Raw genomic sequence first — 22,384 nt, forward strand, 5'->3', positions numbered from 1 at the left:
CCGTTCTTCTCTCCGTCCCCCCTGGCCTGCTGCTGAGCCTGTCCCTGTACTTTTCCTTTTTCTTTTTCTTCTGGCCATGGTGTTTTTCAGTTCCAGCTTCCCCATGGGATTCTTTGTCTCCTGTTTCTATCCTGGGGCTTTCTGCTTTTCCCTTGTTCCAAGCGCGTTCATAAGTGCCCACGGAAGTATTTTTATCATGACTGCTCTAAAACGACTCTCAGATAATCCGGACATCTGTCAACTCAACATTGGTATTTGTTGATTATTTTCTTTCATTCTGTTTGATATCTTTTGATTCGTGGTATGACAAGTGATGCTCAAAATCGGGACATTTTCCTATTCTGCTATCAGAGTTTATGCTTTATTTAAACCTTGGGGTTTAGTGGGCTTTCTCTGTCACTCTTCCAGTAGGGGCGGGGGGCATTCACTACTGCCTCGTGACTGCCATGTGGAGGTACAGGGCCAGGGTCCCCCTTCCGCCTCCACTGACACCGGGTGGGGGTGTTTTCATCTCTGTCGGAGTTAGTGAGAGTCCGGCTCTCCCCTGAGCCTGCTCTGGCACAGCCCAAGGCAGGAAGGGGAGGCTTTCCCTCCCTGCAGGGGAGCGGCGGTGGGGACTCTCCACGCGGTCTTCACAGACGCCGCCGGGAGGGCTTTGTTACCGGCTCATGGGGTCCAGTCCTGCCTCCCTTCTCTGAGGCAACCGGGGCGGCTGTTGGCGCGCCTCCCAGCTCTGCAGTGGTCCGAATCTGGGCCCCTTGGCCCTCGCGGGTGTGGGGGATGAGCCCAGGTTTTCTGTGGTTTGGCTTCAGTCGAGTCGTTTCTGCTTGCCGGGCCACCCCTTTCCTGTCCCTTGGGCCGCAGAGGGCAGGTTCTGTGAGCTTGTGTGCCTGCGCCCCTGGGCACTTGGAGCGGGTCAGCTTTGTCAGCTCCAAGTCAGGGAAGCCCACGAGACGGCGCGTCAGAGGTCGCCAGCCGGCCTGTCATTTTTCTGCACTTCTCAGAGTCGTCTCACGTCTGCTCTATATGCAGTGTCCGGGATTTGGGCTTGTACTTAGAAAAGCAGGGAAAACGGGACTGTTCCATCTTCGCGGCAGAAGCCTCGCGCATACTTTAGAGTGATGCAGCTTCGTGTCCGGGACATCCTCCCTCCCTAACTCGGTGTAGAAGTTCTCACTGGAGTTTCAGCCGCCACAGCCAGAGTCCCCAGTCGGTATCACTTCTCAGGGCAGAATAAGGGCAGAGTCTGCGCCCGTCCAACCCGAGCCGCCGCCGCGGGTGAGGTCACCAGCGTTGTGCGGGTCTCCGAAGGAAGAAATTGCGGTGCGTGGACAGACACGCACGCCGCCTTCTGAGGGGCCAAACGAGGCAGGGTGAGCTCCGTGCGGCGTGAGCGCGTCGCTCCGTGAGGGGACGCTCGGGGAGGCGCGCGGGGCCGTGGCGCCGTCACGTGTTCCTGCTGGCTGCGGGTTAGCGCGCGCTGAGAGCCCCGCACGCGAGCGCTCCTTTCCCGAGTGTTGACGAGACCTTCTACCAGCGCAGTCTGGTCTCTCTCCCTTGCAGAGACAGAGCCGCCTGCTTTGCCATTCAGAAAGGGTTGCAGGCCTCCCGGAGCGACATCAAGGTGTTTGAGCACAACGACATGGCCGACCTGGAGCGCCTGCTGCAGGAACAGGAGGCGGAAGACCAGAAGGTACGATGCGTCTGAAGAAAGCTACACAGTCCTGGGCTTGCCGACCCGCCGAATCACCTACGAAGTGGTAACGTGTCACGGAAACGCGCCTGCGGACCACTTGTGGGTGTGAAGCGAGGGCGTTGCTGCTTACCAACGCGGTCGGCCTCGTCGCCGAGGTTACCGCCGCCGCTTTGGGGGAAGGTAGCGCGGGCGGCTTCCGGAAGAGGAGGGCCGCGTGCGCGCCGGCGAGCGGGTGTACCGGTCTGCGGCGGTGACGCGGATCGCGCCAGCGCGTGTTCCCGCGTCGGGGGCGCGTGTTCCTGCGTCGTGTTCCCGCGTCGGGGGCGCGTGTTCCCGCGTCGGGGGCGCGTGTTCCCGCGTCGGGGGCGCGTGTTCCTGCGTCGTGTTCCCGCGTCGGGGGCGCGTGTTCCCGCGTCGGGGGCGCGTGTTCCTGCGTCGTGTTCCCGCGTCGGGGGCGCGTGTTCCTGCGTCGGGGGCGCGTGTTCCCGCGTCGGGGGCGCGTGTTCCCGCGTCGGGGGCGCGTGTTCCCGCGTCGGGCGCGTCTGCAGAAGAGCGGGCCGCGGTCACAGTGTGACGTAAAAAGGGGGGAGGGAAGCCGCCCGCACCCAGCGCTGGTCCGTGGTTACTCTGTGGTGTGTCCGCAGCAGAGTCGAGTATCCACGGAAATCATGGTTTCAGTAATTATTAGTTAAAGTGATTGTTTTAACTGCGTTCTAACACTACGGCAGTAAAATCCGGATTTGAACAGAGTTTATAAGAAAGACAGCCGCTGCCAATGGGTCTTGTGACTACCTAATCTGTTAACAATTTTCTGCACTTTCCCATTTCCCAAGGTTCCTCCATTGAGTATTTTTAAAGTCGTAATAAAAATACTTCATTTTGGAAAGGCAGGGGGAGGCTCGCCTCTCTTCACGTCCTCCCCCGTGACCCCCAGCAAACCCATGGCGTTCGGGTCTGAGTCAAGAGTGGCCTGGAGGTGCTTGAGCCCACTTGGGGGCGTGCATTCCGCGTGCTCTGAGCGTCACAGCCGTGGGTCCTGGCATGTCCCTCGTTAGCAGCGTAGAGGCAAGAAACCTTTGCGTAGGAAGATGGTGCCAGTTCTACCCAAGGATCGCAGTATTTTTCCAGCCTTGCACGCCTGGAGCATCTACACATTCCCCAGGGTGGGCGGCTTATTACTAGTGACCTGCCGTGAGCGGGGTGCAGGAAGGTCCTGTGTCTTCTGAAGTCGCCTCCGCCACTGCCTCGCGCGTGCCTGGATGAGGTCATGGTGGAGTTTTACTGGACCTGGTGGTTAGGAAGGATTCTATCTGCTGTTGGGGAGGTGAAGGAGAACAGGGTCTGTCTGTTCAGCTTTTTATCATGGAAAATCTCGGGCATATTCAAAGGAAACACAGTGTAAGAAGCCTCGTGCCCTTTGTGTGTCATCAGAGCCTCTGTCAACTCCCGCCCCGTCTGTGATGATTGCCATCGTCACTGTAGCTCTGTTTTAGGCAAACTCGGTAGATGTTGGAGGGAACAAATCCTGGCCATACATTTTGACCAGTGGATAATCCAGGTATCATGGCCTCGTTGTGACCTAAAATGTGCCCATTTACCCAGAAACTTCCTTGGGCTCTCTCAGTCATTCTGGGTGTGGGGGTTTGTTTGTGCTTCAGCATTCTCAGAGCCCCTAAATAATGTGTGTGTGCGTGCGTGTGCACATGTGTGTGTGTGTGTGTGTGTGTGTGCGTGCGTGTGTGTGTGTGCGGTCACCTCACGGACTGGGTGAACTAGGAAACGAGGAAAGACAGCACCGTTGTCTCAAAATAACAGGGTATAAAACCTTGAACTTGAAACTCACCCAGACCGTCGGTTTACTTACTCAGATGAATAGATTTTGTGGGGTGGAGTGCGAGGGGGCATCGAACAGATTCTGCGTGTGCAGTTACTGAGATTTAAAATGTCTTCTTTTTGTTTGTTTTTCCTTTTAAAGAATCCTCGCAAGGCCCGGGTCACCCGACGTTTCATCATCGTGGAAGGGCTGTATATGAACACGGGGACTATCTGTCCTCTCCCGGAGCTGGTAAGCCAGCGCGCTCGCCGAGCGTGGCAGTACTGGGCCGGGGCGGTTTGTTTGCGTGCACGTCTGTCGGACGCCTGCACTGTTGCGTGATGGGCTTCACTACCGGGAAGCAGATGAGCCTTACGTGCCCACCCTGGGCTCTGAGCGATAACGAAGACTCTGCTTTGTAAAGCCTCCTGTATTGTCGGGTAATTGACTTGAGGTGTACAGTTCTTTTGTTTAAAGGCTTTTATTTACTTTATTTGAGAACAAAAGAAAGCACAAGCCGTGGGGAGGGGCAGAGGGGGAGGGTGAAGCAGGGAGCCCAAGGTGGGCTCAGTTCAAGGACCCTGAGATCATGACCTGAGCTAAAGGCAGATGCTTAACCCACCGAGCCACCCAGGCGCCCCAGAACAGCTCCTTCAACAGAGAGAGCAATCTGCTGGTTTTAGAAAGCACGACTGCGAGATTTCTCCTTCACTGAGGTGAGGCTCACACGAGATAAAATTAGCCATTTGTTTCCGGTTTTGCTGCGCGGGTAGGTGTGAAGCACGTGGCTGTGTTGCCCTTCCCGGAAGACCGACGATGTCGAGCCTCTTCTCTTGTGTGTGCGGCCCTTGGTGTGTCTTTGGGGAAGAGACTTCAGAAGTCTTTCGCCCATTTTCAAACTGGGCTGTTTGTCTTTTTATCGTGACGTCACAAGAGTCTTCCCATGCCCTGGACACAAGACCCTTACGGGTGCGCGACTTGCAAGTGTTTCCCGTGGTTCTGGAGGTCGTCTCGTCATTTCCTTGGTTCGCGTCCTTTGATGCGCTGAAGTCTGTGATTTGATGAAGGCCAGTTTGTCTAGTGTTTCGTTGCTGGTGCTTCTGGTGTCCTCGCTGAGAAACCTGTTGTCAGATCCAGAGTCAGGAAGATACACCACTGTTTTCTTCTGAAGTTTCGTGGTTCTGGCTTTGCTGTAGGGCCCTGATCCATCTTGGCCTTTTGTTTTTGTTTTTATAGATTTTATTTACTTGAGAGAAAGAGAAAGAGAGCCCAGAGGGAGAGGGAGAGGCAGAAGCGGACTTCCCAAAAGCAGGGAGCCCAGTGCGGGGCCTGATCCTGGGACCCTGGGATCATGACCTGAGCCGAAGGCAGACATGTAACCGACTGAGCCCCGCAGGCGCCCCATCTCATCCATTTGGACTTAATTTGTGTGTGTGTCCATTTTCGTTCTTCTGCACGTGGTTTCCAGTTGTCCCGGGACCGTCTGCTGAAGGCACTGTGGTCTTGCATTGGGTGGTCCTGGTCTGTTGGCTGTGGAGAGACGGGAATTCTAGCTTTCGGGACTCTCCTGCCTGTTCGTCGTCTGTATGTCTAGCCTCATGCCAGTATCACAGTTTCTCAATTCCTTTGCTTTATAGTAAATTTTGAAATCAAGGCATATGAGTTCTCCAACTTTGAGGTTGTTTTTGGTTATTTGCGGTCCCTGGAGATTCCTTTTGAAGTCTAGGATCAGCTTTTCCATTTCTGTAAAAAAAAAAAAAATGCCATTGAAATTTGGGTAGGGATCGTACTGAATCAGGGTTGTATGGAATCTGTAGATTGCTTTAGGGAGTATTTCCATCTTAATGATATTAAGTCCTTGAATCTGTGAACACAGAAATATTTCCATCTACTTAGATCTTTAGTTTCTTTCAGCAGTGTTTTGTTTTTTTCACTATCAGGTCTGACATCTCATCTCTTTGGTTAAATTTATTCCTAAGTATTTTATTCTTTTTGATGCTGTTACAAATGCACTTGTTCTAGGGATTGTTAACTCCCAGTTTATAAAAATACAACTGATTTTATAGGGTTTTTTATTTTTTATTTCATTGTTATTATTTTTTTAAGACTTCATTTTTAATGTATTCGCTATACCCAGCATGGGGCTCGAACTCACAACGGTTGGGTCCTGCCGACTGAGCCAGCCAGGCACCCCTGATTTTGTGTTTTGACCTTGTATCATGGAATATTCTGGAGGTAAGCTCCTGTAATCTATGCGCAGAGATAGTGTTACCTCTTCCTTTCCATTTTGGATGTCTTTTACTTTATTTTTCTTGCCTCGCTGTTCTGGCTAGCACCTCCCTCACAGTGTTGACTAGGAGAGGTGAGAGGGGGAAGCTTTTCAGGCTGTGACCACTGACTATGATATTAGCGGCATGTTTTCCATAAATGCCCTTTATCGGGTTGTGGAAGTTCCCCCTCGTCCTGGTGTGTTGTGTTTATACCACGACGGGTTTGGATTCTGTCTGGTGCTTTTTCTGCATCCGTTGGTGAGTCGGTCGTGTGGTTTCCCTCCATCCTGTGAACAGAGTCGAGGTTCCCCTACGGTGAATCGCCTTTGCACGCAGCCCGTGAGCTGGAACCTGAGTCCGTCAGTTGAGTGGGGATTCAGAATAAGGGTTTCATGTCTTGTTTTTAAAGTTTTCCACTTTCTTGAGGAAGTCTAAACACATTTTTAAATATCATGGAAGAGATGTATCCGTTTTCCTCTTATTTTCACGCCAAAAGCTGATAGAAGCATATCGGGGTGATGGTGGCCAAAAGATAGCAGCATCGCGTGGTTAGCAGCAGTGGAGAGCAGTAGCGATGGACAGATGCGCCCAGGCCGTGAAAGGAAATACACAGTGTAAGGGACAGGTCGGATACACATGAGTGTTGAGTATGTAGAGATGACGGGATACAGATTAGGGTTTGACTTCGGGGTTTTTGTTTTGTTTCACTGGTCTGTGTGTTTGTGCACCAGTATTGTCAAAATACTATTAGAAATTTTCTAAAACCTGATTTTTAGAAAATTTCTCAGTCATAAAACTATTAATGAATGGAAACAGTATTGAAAAGATAGAGTGCCTCCCAGATTAGCTTATCCATTGTTAATAAAAATCCACCGAAATTTTAGTGGTTGATAATTACTACACTTTAATTCACTCATGAAACTGATCACATTCGTAGTGTTTCGGGGTAAATCAGGTGAACACTGGAGGGGAGAAAGCTGGAGGCAGGTGTGCGTGTGTCAGCGTCCCGCCGTGCTAACAAAAAAGGAACAGAAGAACCTACAGATAAATATACATCTAAACCTTTGTTGGGAAAAGACTTTCTTACAAGACCAAAAGCAAAGAGAAAGATAGATGGAAAGGCGTATTAATGAAACTTTTTCTGAATTTAAAAAAGTGCCATGAATTCAAATTAAAACACAGCGCCACTGAGGGAAGAGTGATACATGTTTCCTCAGGGGTTTTACACATAATCAAACCAGTGTTTAACAGGTAGATTACACGTCTTCATTCATAATATCTTAATGTCTCCATCTTTAAAAATGGGCATTGTGCTGTCTGCATTATTGAGTTAAATTTAGAGCATCCGAAGTTCAGCCTGTTTTTGTCATCGTGGTACCGTTGACCCTTGAACAATACAGGGGTTGGGGCACTACCCCCACACAGCTGAAAGTCCACATAACGCCCGATTCCCTAAAAACTTTACTAATAGTCTCCCGTTGACTGGAAGCCCTACCTGTGACATAAACAGCTGATCGACACGTATTTTGTAGGTCATTTCATTAGACACTCTATCCTTAAAATAAGCTAGCGAAAAGAAGATGTTAAGAAAATCATATGGTGGGGCGCCTGGGTGGCTCAGTGGGTTAAGCCGCTGCCTTCGGCTCAGGTCATGATCCCAGGGTCCTGGGATTGAGCCCCACATCGGGCTCTCTGCTCAGCAGGGAGCCTGCTTCCTCCTCTCTCTCTGCCTATTTGTGATCTCTCTGTCAAATAAATAAATAAAATCTTTAAAAAAAAAAATTTTAAAAACAAAAAAGAAAATCATACAGAAGAGAAAATACATTTACAGTGCTGGACTGTATTTATTGAAAAACATCCACATCTCAGCAGACCTGTGCAGTTCAAGCCTGTGTTGTTCAAGGGCCACTGGTAGTTCGGTTCTAGAAAGCGCACGCGTGTGCTTACGTCATGCATATGGGCTGCGGATGCTGGACTGTGGCTCCTGGGGCTAATGCTGCTCATTCTGTGCCTTTGGTCACAGCATTTCCATCAGTCGCTCAGTATCTAACCTCGTTTTATGTCTTTTTTCTTCAAAGACACTTTATTTAACATGTCTGAGAGGGTCTTTTGTTTTTTTATTATTTTTCTTTTTAAGATTTTATGTAGCAGGGGGAGGGGCAAAGGGAGAGGGAGAAACAGGTTCTCTGCCAAGCAGGAAGCCAGAGGCGGGGCTCGATCCCAGGACCGGGGGATCCTGACCTGAGCTGAAGGCAGACGCTGAATTGACTGAGCCACCCAGGTGCCCCAGTTTTACATGTATTGTTGGTTCCTTCACACTGAGCTCAGGGCCATCATCACTGCGACTCATGCCTGACCTGCAGCTGATCTAACACAACTGTTCTCTCCGTGAGACGCTAGACGGCACTTCAGCTTGTGCTCGGGCCGTCTGAAACAGAATCACCAGCCAGAGCACAAAATGCAGACTATGGCAATGAAGAAGCCCTGACGAAGGCCATTTGTTTACAGCACGGGCCGAAGCGGTGGGCAGACTCAGCTGGGCGCGTGCAGGGGCCTTGCCGCTCTGCCCTCGGCCTTGGGTGTTGACTACGAAGAAGCTTTAGTAAGTGGCCAGTGCACAGGTACAGACCTGTGAGGTCTGTGAGGAGCACCCGTAGTGCTTTTATTTCCTCTCTACTTCAGGATCAGGTGTGTCTTCCCGGGTACTGTCTCCTGCGCAGATCGTCAGTAGTTTAAAGCTGTGTTCTGTTTACCACGTAGGTTAAACTAAAATACAAATACAAAGCAAGAATCTTTCTGGAGGAAAGCCTTTCGTTCGGAGTCCTGGGGGAGCACGGCCGAGGCGTCACGGAGCATTTCGGGATCAATGTAAGTTCTCGTCTGGGGCACGTCCTCACGCAGAGCGCGCAGTGCCGTCCCCACCGGACGGTCTCACCGGCACGAGGCGGCGCTCCTCGTAAGTGCGCACGGCCGTGCCGCTTCCGGGTCTGTCACTGGGCTCGGCCAGAGAGGAGCCGGTCAGCCGGACTGCGGGACCCGTGAGCTCACAGTGGCTGCTCACAACATGGTGGTCTGTTGACTTGGCAGAATTCGAACGTGTTTTTCTTAAAATCAATGAGAATTCCCTGAAGTAGTCCTTTAGCAAACACCATGAGGGCGTGGAAGGGTGTACTTTCCAGTAGTTATGATTCTGAATCCTCTGTTCGTTCCCTTTATGGGCGTTGGATCGTCGTGCCCTCTCTAGAGAGTCCAGAGCAGAGCTGGCACAGACGATGCACCGCCTCGAGGTTCCAGACAGCCGGAGTGAGTTGGGCGTGCGTCCTCTTGCTGCTGGGACAGGAGCCCCAACTGCCCCAGTCTTAATGGTTGGTGCCCCTGGAGCCCCGGGGAAGCAACGTCAGCCTGTCTGCGGGACCTGTCTTCACCCACCCCTGTGTGACCGGTGGGGATGAAGGGAACTTCCCTGCAAATCCTGTGCATAAAAGTTTCGCAACCTGTATTAAGAAGTTAAACTAAAGACCATGAAAAATCATCAGAGATTTCCTGTATCCCACCAGCAGTACAGTCCAGAGAAAAATGGAGAGCCAGACGAATATCACACAAAATTAGATTGACACATTCTCCTCAAAGACAGGCTGACATTTGGTGATAAATGCATTGAGGAAAAGTGCATAATATGGACCTTATTTGGGTCCTGATTCCAGCAAATACTGCAGAAAACAAACTTTGTGAGACAGGTATTTGAACACAGAGTATGTGATGATATTAAGAAATTTTTCACTTTTTAGGTGTGTTAATAGTTTTGTGACTATGGTTTTGGAAAGGTCCATATCCTTTAGAAATGCACACTGAGACGTTTGCAGCTGGAACTGGGTGAAGTCTGGGGTTTGCCGCAGAGAGATGATGAGGGCAGCAAGGAGCTAGCAGTGCGGAGTGCACGATGGTCCACGAGCTGGTAATTACCGAATGTGGGGGTGAGAATTGTTTCTCTATCCTCTGTACTTATTGTGTGACTGAAATTTCATAATAAGAGGTTTCTTAAAAAGCGTGCACATATTTCCTTGTTGGGTGTGTGGACCATTTAGGAACCCCCAGATGCACTCAGACCACCGGTCGTCGCGGCCGTCAGTGAGTGATTTTGATGGCTGCCGTGTGTCCGGGGTGGCCCTTGATGCTGCTGCAGAAGGTGAGGGTCCGCGGGGCACGGACTTGAGAAGATGCCGGGGACTCAGCAGCCCACGGGGCACAGAGTAATTGGTTTCGTTTTTGAAAAGTTGAAAGTAAATTGAATGTAGGGATAAAATGCTCAAAACTCTGATCTATTAGTTTGTGTTATCACAAGCACCTTCTGGGGGAAGGCCAGCTGGGCCACTTTACTTTATGCCTCTGAATATTTTTAGTATGAAGCAGTTTGGGATTTCATCTTCTTCTAACTTCTCCCTCCTGCCGCTGTAAATAAATCGTGCGCGCATGATGAAATGGCCCAAAAGCGTAAAGTGAGCCCCTTCCAGAGGTGCCCTTCGGAACACCTCTCCTTGTGACGATGACTTGTGTGTGGCTGATCCTTTGTTTAACCGAGATGTTGGCGTGATCAGTGCGAACCTTTGTCTGCAGGCGTGATGCCGGTCTTCACCTTTTCTTTAAATTGAGGAATGACTACTGCGGTTCCACTTTCTTGGCAGATTGAGGATATCGATCTCATCAGTGCCAACATGGAGAATTCGCTCGCTTCTGTTGGAGGGTTCTGCTGTGGCAGGTCGTTCGTGATCGACCATCAGGTGGGTTCATTTCGGAAAACGAGCAGAAACTAAAACTCGTCGTCGCACTGGCCGCGGTGAGAAGTTATCAGCATGTGATTTCCAGTCACTGAATTTCATTCTGACTTAGTTTACCACAATTTTTATTTAAAAGTTGATTTATTAGTAGAATCGCTCAGTATTTACTTTCGAAATTATCTCCCTGTTTAAGAAGGAAAGTCTCATTTGTGTCACAAGTGTAACTTGTGTGCGAGTGTGGATCCTAGCACTTGGCTCTTGGTACACACCAGTCGGAGATGGTGCAGATCTGGTGCCGTTAAGTTTTTTAGCCAAAAAGAAAGAGCAGCATATCTCTGTGTTTAACTTGCGCGTTTCTTCTCAGCGACTTTCCGGCCAGGGGTACTGCTTTTCAGCCTCACTCCCCCCGCTGTTGGCTGCCGCTGCGATCGAGGCTCTCAATATCATGGAGGAGAATCCAGGTATGATCCTCTGAGCCCAGGACACCAGGCACCGCAGGTGTCGTCAGCCGGGCTGCTGGCGTGCTTTCAGAGGAATTAGCTAGAGGGAAAGTGTTTGCCACCCAGAGCTGTGCCTCCGCATGGCACTACCCAGCATTCCCAGGGAGAATGGCGGTGAAGACGTCATCCAGCCTCAGGAATTCGTGTACAGCTGCTCCCCCGCCCAGGAGGCGAGCCAGAGCCAGAGCAGGGCTGGCTCCCAGAATGGGCGGCAGTGCCAGGAGGAGGGGCAGCTCTGGGCTAGTTGTCACTGGAGAAGTTAGCTGAAGTGCGCTGCTGGTTCTCGGTAATACGATTTATAGCTCGTCTGGTTTCTTCCCTTCAGTCTTTGACTCACGATTGGGACTAAGGCCAAACCTGGTTACCAGCCGTTAAAGGTTCCTTACTGGGCCAGTTTGACTAAATTTCAAATGTGCCTTTAGGCTCTGAGAGCACTCCTCACAAAGCCTAAGACAGAAATGAAAAGCGAGCCGTACCTGGTGTTTCTAAATTTAGAATTTTTAAAACTCCTAAATTGTTAACAGTTTTAGTTCAGAGGATCAGGAAATATGACTGTTTCTGGGGGCACATTCATACGCTTGCTTCTCAGAAGGCCTGGCACTCCTGCTCCTTGCTAGAGATTTTAGTTTTTTAATTTTCCATGGATAGAATATGTAGATATCAAGGAAAAGTTAGAAAACATTACTACAGTGTTTATCTTTTACCAGATTGTTAAGGGTCCAGAAAGTTATATTTTTGTACCCTTTTATTAGCCAGATTCTTTGTAGAATCTGATGAGAACAAGAGCCATTGTTTTGTTGTGAAAAACCTCCTCCCAGATTCTGCTGATACCGAGTGAGGAGCTGGCAGGACACGTGTGCCGGTGATCAGGGCTCGGGCCTCCAGGGGTGTTCCTGTCTGCGTGCTCGTAGTCTGCAGGAGGGTTTGCAGCATTTTAAATGGATGAACTTTAAAAATCTTTAAAAATATTTTTAGATTAGTAATATCAGATCTTCTAGATACATTATCAAGTGCATTTTTTCTTTATGCAGGTATTTTTTTAGTTTTGAAGGAAAAGTGCGAACGAATTCATAAAGCTTTACAAGGGTAAGTTTTCTATATTTTCAACCAACTTAAAGTCTGTCTGTACCATATTTAAACAACTAGTGAAAAATTTTGAATGTCACTTTCTTGGTTTTGAGTATATTTAATAGGCTTAGATCAGTTCAACTGAATTACAACTAAAAAAGGAGAAACTCCATTCAGTCCAATTTGTCTGTGGGCCTGAAGCCAGAACATCCATTTGTGGTTGAAGAACCATGACTTTTTCTAAAAAGGGCTGAAGCTCACTGATATTATAGTGATACGGACAGTACAAGGCGAAAATAACCACCAAACATGCTCCACGCTCGGGTAAACATGGGAGAATTGCTTCCATCTGTACAGATAAAATGGTACCATTATATGCTGTAGAATTAGTTGACGCTGGGTTCATACTGGCCATAATTTTTGGAAAATAGTTACAAAGTTTTATTTTAAATTAATACAAGAAAAACAGGTGAAATTGACATGAACCTGAGGAGTTTTTACTTGTTTGTCTTAACTACACAAGAGAAACTCTAAGATTTCTCTGGAATGGAGAAAAAAATTCAGGTGGGTGGCACCTTCATGCAGATTCCTGGTCTTACAGAAGATGATCTCACGTTGCCTGAGGTATTTCCTTTGCCTTTCCTAAGATGGAAACATGTCTTTTCGATCATGAAAGTCCTGCCTGTTGACAGATGTGGAAGCTGGAAGCTTTTCTAAAGGACAAGGACAGTGAGTCAATGAGCAGATCACAGCTGTTCCAGATAAAGCAAGGGCAGAAATAATTAAAGTTCTGGGTGTGTCTACACGGTAGTAACAAAAGTTCTTTTTGCATGATTTATGGTTAGGAGATAATATTCGTGTTGGTTCCAGTTACTTGGTTTATAAAATATTAACATGCCAGCACAGTACAGCATGTTCAAGTCACTATAAATTCAGGAACACTCGGGGCCCTTCATTCTGTCTAGTGGTGTCAGTGTGTGCACCTTGTAAGGCCAGCGCTCCGCCTTCCCCAGTCTTTCCCGCCTTTGTCTCCTCCCAGGTCTTCAGGCCCCGCCCGCACTCCACGCACAGCCTGGCTCCACTGCTTTCACTCAGACTCCCTCTTCTTCTCTCACAAATCTGTACACACACAGGCATCCGAACCAGTCTTACGTCGAGCTACAACTGGAGAATTTGTCTCCTGCCATTGTAGCTCTTCCCCGTCAAGGGCCCAGCACCTTTGGCTGTCCCCTCTTTTTTGTCACCCTTTCCGGAGTCATTGGATTGGCGCTGGGTACACTCCACCGTCTTGTCTGTTGACTGCCTCTTTCCCTCGAAGACCCCACCTTCTCCTTGAGCTGCCAGTTGTCGCTTCTCCTTGTAGCCAGTCTTCTCTGGAGTTGGCACTTTGTCCTCATGATCTGCTGTGCAGCAGTCTTTCCAGACTCCTAGTGGTTTGTTTCGTTCTGTTCATGATGGTGTATGTGAGAGTCCTGTGGTTCTGTCTTCCTGCCAGCTTCTTGGACATCTTCGTTCTTTTTCTTCTCTTAGTGCGTTGGTGTAGGTCGCTAACACACTGTTGACCTCTTCTGTCATAGAGGTGATGCCCCGTCATTCCCAGTACTAAAGCGTTTCTTCAGTGAGTATGAAGTTTCACACGGAAAGTGTCCTGAACGTGGTGTTGATCAGGTTATTCCCACATTTGGAGGCTTTTTTGGAAATCATAGATTTTTGCTGAATTGCGTTGTTATAATTTTTCTGGGGTTAAAGCACGCTTGCCTTCTGGAGTAAATCCCTGTTTGACTACGGTGCATTTTGTGCGCTGTTCTGCAGCCTGGTTTATTGGAAGGTCCTAGTAGGACGGGTTACATTTAAGGAAACGAGACACAGACTGCAGCGCTCTGGGTGGTTTTAAAGGCAGTTGACGTTGGCGTCTGGCGCCTCACATGAGGCTTGACGCACAGTTGTCACTCAGGAAAGCTCGGTGAGTCCTAATGTGCTGAAGGAGTCAGATGTGCTGCGAAGTACCTTTTGTGCTAATCTCATTCCGAGGGAGAAGCAGAGCTTTCTAAGTGAAGCCAGCTAATCAGACGCAATCTAAAGTGTCAGCTCGGGGCGCCTGGGGGGCTCAGTCAGTTAAGCGTCCGCCTGCAGTTCAGATCATGATCCCAGGGTCCCGGGATCGAGTCCTACCTCGGGCTCCTTGCTCAGCGGGGAGTCTGCTTCTCCTTCTGCCTCTGCTCCCCCGCTCGAGCAGGTGTGCTCTCTCACATACGTAAATAAAAGTGCTTTTTTTTTTTTTAAGGAATTTTAAAAATGTTTAGCTCAATTTCAGACAGTCCTATGTCACCATTTGTAGCCTAGGAGTTGAGTCAGAAACCAAACTATTGCTGGTAACAGATAAAAATGAACTTTGAATGAACCTGCTGCGGTTCTCTTGCTATCTAGAATAAACATTTGAAAATGCAGGATTTCACTCCTAAGGAAATCTCTCTCCTCTCCTGAGAAGCTACAGATGTCTGTGCTGTTAAATCCTAAGGAAGATGAAAATAGTCATAATTCAAGTACAACTTAACAGAAAACATGCAAATAAGAAGGGAACCGTATAATCTAAACATACTTCTGATGGTCAAAATGCAGTGTTTTTAATGTCCCAAGTCATCCCTGTAATTTGGGACGGACGATATACAAATAAAGTCTGAGGTAATGAACAGGGGCACATTATCAATCATAAGGAGTCATGAAGGAAACAGTAATAGGAGACAAGGGTGTAGACGCTTCCCTAGAGGAGGGATTTGGGAGGGAGGCCCCAGGAGGCGGTCCTCAGGCTGGGACCCGGCTTCCTGACCAGCTGCAGAGCGTAGGGCGGGGGGCAGGGGAGGAGGGGGCCTGCGGGCCCGGGAGCAGGGAGCGGCCTGCAGGAGTGAGCCAGAGGCGTCTGCCAGGACAGCGATCGCCTTCCCAGCCACACTCCCAGAGCGGCCCTGCAGGAGGATCTAGACTGGCGGGCCTGGGCAAGAGCGTGGATTTCAGCTGTCCCTCTCGGGGCTGGAGCCGCCACGTGACGCTTCCTGGAGAAGCCACAAGCCGCCGTTCCATCCGTTAATGCAGACGTCGGACAGTTACTTAGATGTGGGACATCCTTGTGCCCAGAAGGGACTAAACGCTTGTGTGTGTGTTTCCTTTCAGCATTTCTGGGTTAAAAGTGGTGGGGGAGTCCCTTTCTCCAGCGTTTCACCTACAGCTCACAGACAGCACCGGGTCTCGAGAAAAAGACGTTAAACTACTTCAGGAGATTGTAAATCATGTAAGTATGTAGTTCTCTACCCTGAACCCACACAACGTCTAAACGTCTAACTGGTAGCCTTCCACTCGCTTAGCATGTCCAGAGCCAGGCCTGCGTACGCGTGGGGGGTAGCGTCATGAGTCACGACGATCCCACAGAGCGGTGGCCGGCTGTCCGGGCTGAACCCCCAGCGTAGCCCAGAGACAGGTCAGAGTAGTCTTGTAACCAGAAAGGAAGACAGACCGCTCGCTCCTTTCCCAGGCCTAATTTGGAGGTTGATTTAAATATCTTCCGAAGGTGATTTTACTACTAATTGTAGCTTCGTTATTAACTGAGAAGTGCCTCTCTGGGGAAGGCCGTGTGCCCGTCTGCGCTCAGTAGAGCCGTGTCTCCGGAGCCGGCCCCGCTCACTTGCTCCGTGCGGCTCCTCGCTGTCCTCCCTCACGGAGGGTCGGAAGTGGCCAGGCGGCACCGCGAGCGAGCGGAGGGGGCTGGGGGGCCCGCCTTTACCTGATTCTGCGGCCCAGCTAGCGTGCATCTGAGAATGAAAGCAGGCCACGTTCTGCCTCCCTGCCCTGCTCGTCCTGACGGTTCCTTCCAGGGGCTCCTGCTCCGAGCCCATGCCACTGACGTCAGGGCGATGGCCGTCCTTTCTTGTGTGCCTTTGCCTGCCTGTGGTCATGCCTCTGTCCCTGGTCACGTGGCTGCTCAGGATGGAGACGCAGGTGACGTCAGCCTCTGCTTCCCAGCTTGCTGTCCTGCGTCCTACAGTGTGAACTGTGTCACTGAGAAGGACGCATCATGGAGGGCTTCACGCCGGCCCTCTGGAGTCGGTCATCTTACAAAACAAAAGCGGGCACAGAATCAGATTCCTCATTGAGGAAATGTGTGATGATGAGCAGTTGGGCTGCGAGGACTCTGGCCTTCCGAGTGCAGAGATGCCACAGGAGTTCCCTCGGGTTCCGCTCTGCAAGCATGAGAAAAGTCAGACGCTCTCACGGAAGAAACATCCCAGAGGCACCTTTCACCACCTCGGCACTTGGACCGCGATGTCACTCGAGCACATACAGACGTGCGAGAAAGTGCAGCATCCCTGTGCTTACGTGCGGCGCCAGAATTGTGTGTAAATTCAGTGCGAGCTTCATGGACACAGCGCACAAGGCAGAGCCGTCACGGTGGCTTCTGTGACAGGCGAGCTTGTGCGCTGAGACTGTCCGGTGTGGGGCCGGACGCGGACTTCTGCAGAGCAGCCTCCGGGAGCCACACCCCCCGTCACTCCAGGCTCCTTCACCCGGCCCCCTCAGGACGTCTGTGTGCCCCGGTTCCACGCTGCGGGACCTGGGCCGTCCCTGCGGCCGGGCGCTCGTTCCACTGAGAGACCCCGGCAGTGGGGTTCCTTCCACTGGCGCCAGAGACACTGCAGAGGGTGGGCGAGAAGAGCATCGGCTACGCGGGCCGTGCTTGTGTTGCTCGTCCTGAGACAGAAGAGAGGGCTAGAGTCTGCACAGCTCCCGGAGACCAGACTCCGTCAGAGGCCCCAGCCCGAGACCGGCTGTCTCCGGGAAATCCTCATGAGAGCTGAATCCGGGAGCAGGGCCTCTGGGGAGGGACAAAACAGTCTGGAATCTGCACTTGCGCAAAAAGAGCTCTGTCCTCGAGTCCTCGTCCCGAGCTCTGCCTCACTGCTGGTCGGTGCTGGAGAGCGGAGACTCTCGCGTGAGCTTTGCAGAACGCGGAGCTCTTGCCAAGTGCTTGTTGCGTGGCTGGACAAGCCGGTGGTTTATGTTTCTTAGCTGGCCCGGGCTAGGAGCAGAGCCAGTCCAGATGTTTTCATCTCCTCCAGCGCACTCCAGCTGTTGCGTCAGTAAGCGTCTGCGGTGTGGCCGGCTGGGGGTTTCCGGTGGTGCGTGTAGCCTTGGGAGGGCAGCCTGGCCGCGGATGGCGTGGCCCCTCTTCGGGCCGACACCCTCACTGCCCAGCCCTGGGAATGCTTGTTCCTTCCTTCATCGGTCCCCTGGCTCTGACTGATGCTTCTTTATAATGCACAGACCAAAACATGCACCTTCTAAAGGGCTGCGGTCAGGTGTTTGTGGGCACGCGCACAAGGCTGTGCACCCTCCTTCCAGAACACGTTCATCTCCCGGAGAGAAACCCTCCGTGACTTCAGTCTGATTTTTATACTTTCTTTATTTTGAGAGAGAAGGTTTGAATCTTTAAAACAACACTGGCAGATGGTTATGGTACGGAAAAGCAACGCGAACAGTGGGGACCCCAGACTCTTGCCGCCTGGTAGGACCCGCTCGAACGCAGGTGCAGGATGCGAGGAGCTGCTGCTGCTTGACGTGGGGTGGTCTGTCTCTGAGACCGCTCCGGTGTCCCTGTCAGTCCGACTTCGGGGTGGGGTCCAGGACTTTGCTGCCACTGTTTGCCCACGTCCTCCTCCTGCTTTGCTTAAGATGGAAAGTCCCAGCCACCTGTGGCTGTTTGAATGGAGGAAGATTAAAAGTGGAGTCTTGGTGGCACTGACCCTGTCTCACAGTGCCGGGCAGCCACTCGGCTGGCGTGGTGCCCTGGGCGGCGTGGAGCGGAGGCCGCCGTGGGACGGTCATGCCGCTTGGGGCTGCTCGGGATGGGGTCCTGGTGTCGCCGTTTTGCCTTCTCACAGTTGTAACTGGACGGATGAGCGCTGCGGTACGGACAGCATCTCAGAGGCCGTCCCTGTTGTAATGACCACAGTGTCCGCAGCCAGCTTGCAAACGTGTCCCTCTTCTTCCTACAGTGCATGAACAGAAGCATCGCGTTAACGCAGGCACGCTACCTGGAGAAGGAAGAGAAGTGCCTCCCTCCCCCAAGGTTGGTGACGTTACAGTGTGACGGGGCCTGTGTTTCCTCCCTTCAGAACTCTGTATAAAACGTGTTCTGTTCTGAAGATGTTTGGAAGGCTGTCACGGGATACGGAAGAGTGTGTCCCGTACTATGCAGTACGCCGTCCGTTTTCTCTTCTTAAACTGGCCATTTAAAAACGTTTAATGGTAGGGACGCCTGGGTGGCTCAGTTGGTTAAGCAGCTGCCTTCGGCTCAGGTCATGATCCCAGCGTCCTGGGATCGAGTCCCACATCGGGCTCCTTGCTCGGCAGGGAACCTGCTTCTCCCTCTGCCTCTGTCTGCCTGTGCTTGCTCTCTCTCCCTCTCTCTCTCTGACAAATAAATAAAAAATCTTAAAATAAATAAATAAATAAATAAATAAATAAATAAAAACGTTTAATGGTAAAGCCCCCCAGGACTCACTGTACTCCCTCAGTTAACTCAGATGTGTGAGACCCCAGGACCAAGCTCTGGTCCGCAGAGGTCTGCCACGACCCTAAGCTGCACACGCTGTGCCGGCCCTGTCCGCCCTGAGGGCCGACCTGGGGGAGGGGCGTGTCCGGACAGTGGTCTTGACCCCATGGCTGGCCGGAGCGCCGTGTGGCACTTGAGCTGGCAAACACGTGTAAACCACCCAGGGGAAAACAGGGCAATAGTGGGGAAGATCTGGAGAGGTTCGAGAAGCCGTCCGTGGAGGGGAGCGCTTGGACTCCTGATTTAAGACGGTGCTCGTTCCTCAGCACGTCCCGTGTAGCTGAGGATGGAGACACGCGTGCTCAGGGCCGCAGCGCAGGGTCGGCGACGCCAGAGGTGGAGGGCGCGGTCCATGCCCGCTTGGAAGGGACCCAGGCTGCCAAGAGCAGGCGGTGCTCAGGCCTCAAGTGTGGTCAAGTTTGTCAGACTTGCGGGTGCCCCTTCTAGCAGGGCAGGCCGTGGTGTCCAGACCCTCAGGTGCTTGCGGGGGCCAGAGCACGAGCTTGAGAGGGACGAGCCAGAGTGCCCTGGAGAACGGGGTTCCGGGGCGACACGAGTCCCGAGCACCGTGTGGACGTGGAGGTCCAGGCAGGGCTTCTGGACGACCGCTGGCGGCAGCTCCGAGGTGCGCTGAAGGCCCTGCCCCCTCGCGTCTGACCGCGCGCAGGCAGAGCTGTGATCCCGGGCTTCCGGCGCCCAGGCCGCATTCGCTTTGTGCCCTCGGCGCTGCCTGCCCAGCCCAGTGCCCTGTCCGGTAGGTGATACGGGTGTTTGCAGAGGGGCGAGGGGGAGAAGAGGTAGAACTGCCCAGTCAGAGCGATAGTTTTAGTTTTCGGTTTCCTGAAAATGTAACCGTTTCTGCATTGCCCCCGTGTCCCCGAGCTTCATGTGACTGACTGAGTCGTCCATGGGCGTGGGGTGCAGCACTGACCTGAGTGTGCTGAGTCCGGCTTCTGGCCGGCGTTGCCGGGGCAGGAGATGACGGGGAGGGCGAGGCTCCCGGCGCAGTCGGGCGGGGAGAGGCGGACTCTGGACCTGGCCGGTCCGCGTCCAGGCCTGCGGGACGGAGGGTCCCTGCTGCACTGCGCCGCACGGTGAGGAGGGGGCTGTAGACGGCAGGCCCACTGCTGGCCACGTCACGGTAGGACTCAATGGGCCGGAGCAGGTGCCGGAGACGACTCTGACAATGTCCTGTGTCGTTATTTCTCAGCATCAGGGTTGTGGTCACGGTGGAGCAGACCGACGGGGAGCTGGAGAGAGCCGCGCGCACCATCAAGGAGGCGGCCCGGGCCGTGCTGCTCTAGGTCGGGGCCTCGGGCCTGCTGGGCGGCCGCCACACAGCACACGCACGGGCCTCCACGTCACTGCCTTGTGACCTGGGCGGGGCCTGTGGGGACCTGCTGGGGTGGCCGCCGGCCGCGTGGGTGCGGAGGATGCTGGCTAGCTTTAAAAAGGAAACACTGAAAGTCCAGGAACGGATTTTTTTTTTTTAAGAAGAGAACTAATGACAGCAGATAACTGGTATTTAAACTGTGCTATTTAGTGTTATTTAAGTGTTCTACTGTACTAGTATTTTGTATTCTTTTTTTGTTGTTTAAAAATGGAGCTTCAGTTCACCTCCTCCCTCCAGTAGCAGAGAGCGAGCAGCAGTCCTTAGTGTTTGCTCGACTTACGTCTCTGCAGTGCTCGTGCTGGAGGGACGCCCGTCCGGCTAGGACACAACCCCCTTCTCGAGGGTGTGACTCAACCACGTCTCATTCAGCCCTCGTCCAGCCCTCGTCCAGCACAGCTCAGCGGCGGCTGATGTATAAGGAAACACTTTTGTGTGATTATGACAAACTTTTCGTTGTAATGTATTTGAATCCCAGAATTTTTACATACACTAAATATTGATGTTACCCCATTTCTAATACCTGATCTAACATCCCTAACCAGGGAGTGAGTAGTCACTGTATTTCTTAAGTGATCAATAATTTAAGTCGAGTACTGCTTTATTTTAATAGAATTGGCCTTCACATTTATTATGTGTTGACTTCTAATCTGTTTGAGGAAGAGGGTCACTGTGATGTTCCCAGAATAGAAATCATGTCCTTGATATTTTAGAATATCCTGAATGTAGTCCTTCTTTGTGGAGTGGGTTTGCCTGAGGACATGTAATGACAGTCTTTTTCGAAGTGAAGGAAATTTACTTTTCCTGTTAGCTTACGGATTTCAAATATCTGAAAATGTGAACGCACTAAACATAACGTTTTTAAGCTGTTCAGCTGTTTTTCTTCAGCAAACCAGGTTCGGTGGTGTAAACGTTTGTGCTGGGTGCCACGGGGTAGTGCGTAAACACTACACCATTGATTCTTGTCTTAGTAAAGGTAAAGGAATAAAATTGTTTAAAAAAAAGTGTAAGAATGCCATTTTATAGTGTGTTCATGGTAACAAATGGTCTTCACCGTCTGTTTGAATAACCTATTTTTAATGTTTAGTTTCTGCTTTGCTGGAGGTATTTTGTACGCACGTGCCTTGTGATTGCTGCTGCTTTGAAGGACATGGGACTGTCTTTGGGGATGAATCTTTTGCTTTATTTTTTAATGAAATAAACCTACATTCCTAATAACTAGTCCATTTGCACGTGTAATATGTTCAACAGAAAGTCTCTTGACTTTTTTGCATACACTGGGTAGTATTCTTGGCGTCTGTTTAGAAAATACTCATTAGATGTCTTAGTGCCTTTCTTCAGTGTGTAGTATCTGGGCTTCTGTGGGTTCCTGCCGGTCACCCCCTGGGCCGTGCTGAGCTGTTGCTGGCACTGGCAGATGGTGACAGCAACTTTGCAGATGTTTGTGTAAGGTTTTCTGAGTCACCATTTCACCATCTAGATAGTCATTGCTATGTTTTAAAAATGACAGAAGCTCCTGGAAAGAAGGTGGAAACAACACACGGTGGTTAACTTCAGCCCTTGGGAAAATCAGCATTTTGAAGAAAAAAGCAAAACTAAAATCTTTCTTTTAAAACTACACAGTGACCAACATCCAGTAATATACGCCACAAAACATACACGCTAGGAACCACAGAGTCGTTAAAAGTGAGGCAGGATGCTGAGAGAAAACCGCTCTCAACTCTGAGGCAGGGCACACGTTTCTCGGAGACTCGAGGTTCTGGAGGGCTCGGTCTGTGACCTGGCTGGGGCAAGCGGCACGGAAGCCATTGGGGGACTGTTTTCACTTGGCGCAGGTGCCCGCGGGGTGGGAAGAGCCAGGTGACGTCCCCCTGCTGTCCTCTACAGCCAGGCTCCAACTCAGGAAACGGGCTCCCGACAAGTAGGGACAGGAAAGAGCAGTATTTCAAAGCTGGAACTCCACACACGGGGCCGCACACATTTGTTTATGCACCACTGAAGTGCACTGTGCCAGTTGCAGGCTGCATTTCAATAACAGAAATATCATAATGTGCATTTTTAAATCCACGAAAGAAGTTAAGAATCAGATGTGTAGGCCTGACGCCGCCTTTCCTTGTGGACCAAAACCGTAGCATCCCAGACAGAATGTGTGAGGACGATTATGGCCAAGTCCATCTCAGTTATCTCTGTCTTCCCAAAACACTGTCCTTATGAGGACTTCAAATAAAATCACTCCTAACACACATCTACAGCATGGGTTTTGTTGTA

General features: G+C 51.2%; 1 protein-coding gene across 7 annotated transcripts in view; it reads left to right on the forward strand.

Moving 5' to 3' along the window:
- SPTLC1 (serine palmitoyltransferase long chain base subunit 1) overlaps positions 1-21,334 on the forward strand; it is a 47,186-nt gene extending 25,852 nt beyond the window's left edge. For 4 of the 7 annotated variants that reach the window (XM_047699988.1, XM_047699990.1, XM_047699991.1 and 1 more), the window contains 9 exons: positions 1,564-1,693; positions 3,672-3,761; positions 8,540-8,647; positions 10,462-10,557; positions 10,919-11,015; positions 12,086-12,140; positions 15,291-15,408; positions 18,167-18,240; positions 19,937-21,334. In XM_047699988.1, coding sequence (XP_047555944.1) covers positions 1,564-1,693; positions 3,672-3,761; positions 8,540-8,647; positions 10,462-10,557; positions 10,919-11,015; positions 12,086-12,140; positions 15,291-15,408; positions 18,167-18,240; positions 19,937-20,030 — 862 coding nt within the window. In that variant the 3' untranslated portion in view covers positions 20,031-21,334. Of the gene's footprint in view, positions 1-1,563; positions 1,694-3,671; positions 3,762-8,539; positions 8,648-10,461; positions 10,558-10,918; positions 11,016-12,085; positions 12,141-15,290; positions 15,409-18,166; positions 18,241-19,234; positions 19,243-19,936 lie in introns of those variants that run through there. The other 3 variants (XM_047699995.1, XM_047699989.1, XM_047699994.1) reach the window with 3 other exon arrangements.
- The last annotated feature ends 1,050 nt before the right edge of the window (positions 21,335-22,384 follow it).

The sequence above is a fragment of the Lutra lutra genome, chromosome 13 (assembly GCF_902655055.1).
Source record: "Lutra lutra chromosome 13, mLutLut1.2, whole genome shotgun sequence".
Lineage (NCBI taxonomy): Eukaryota > Metazoa > Chordata > Mammalia > Carnivora > Mustelidae > Lutra > Lutra lutra.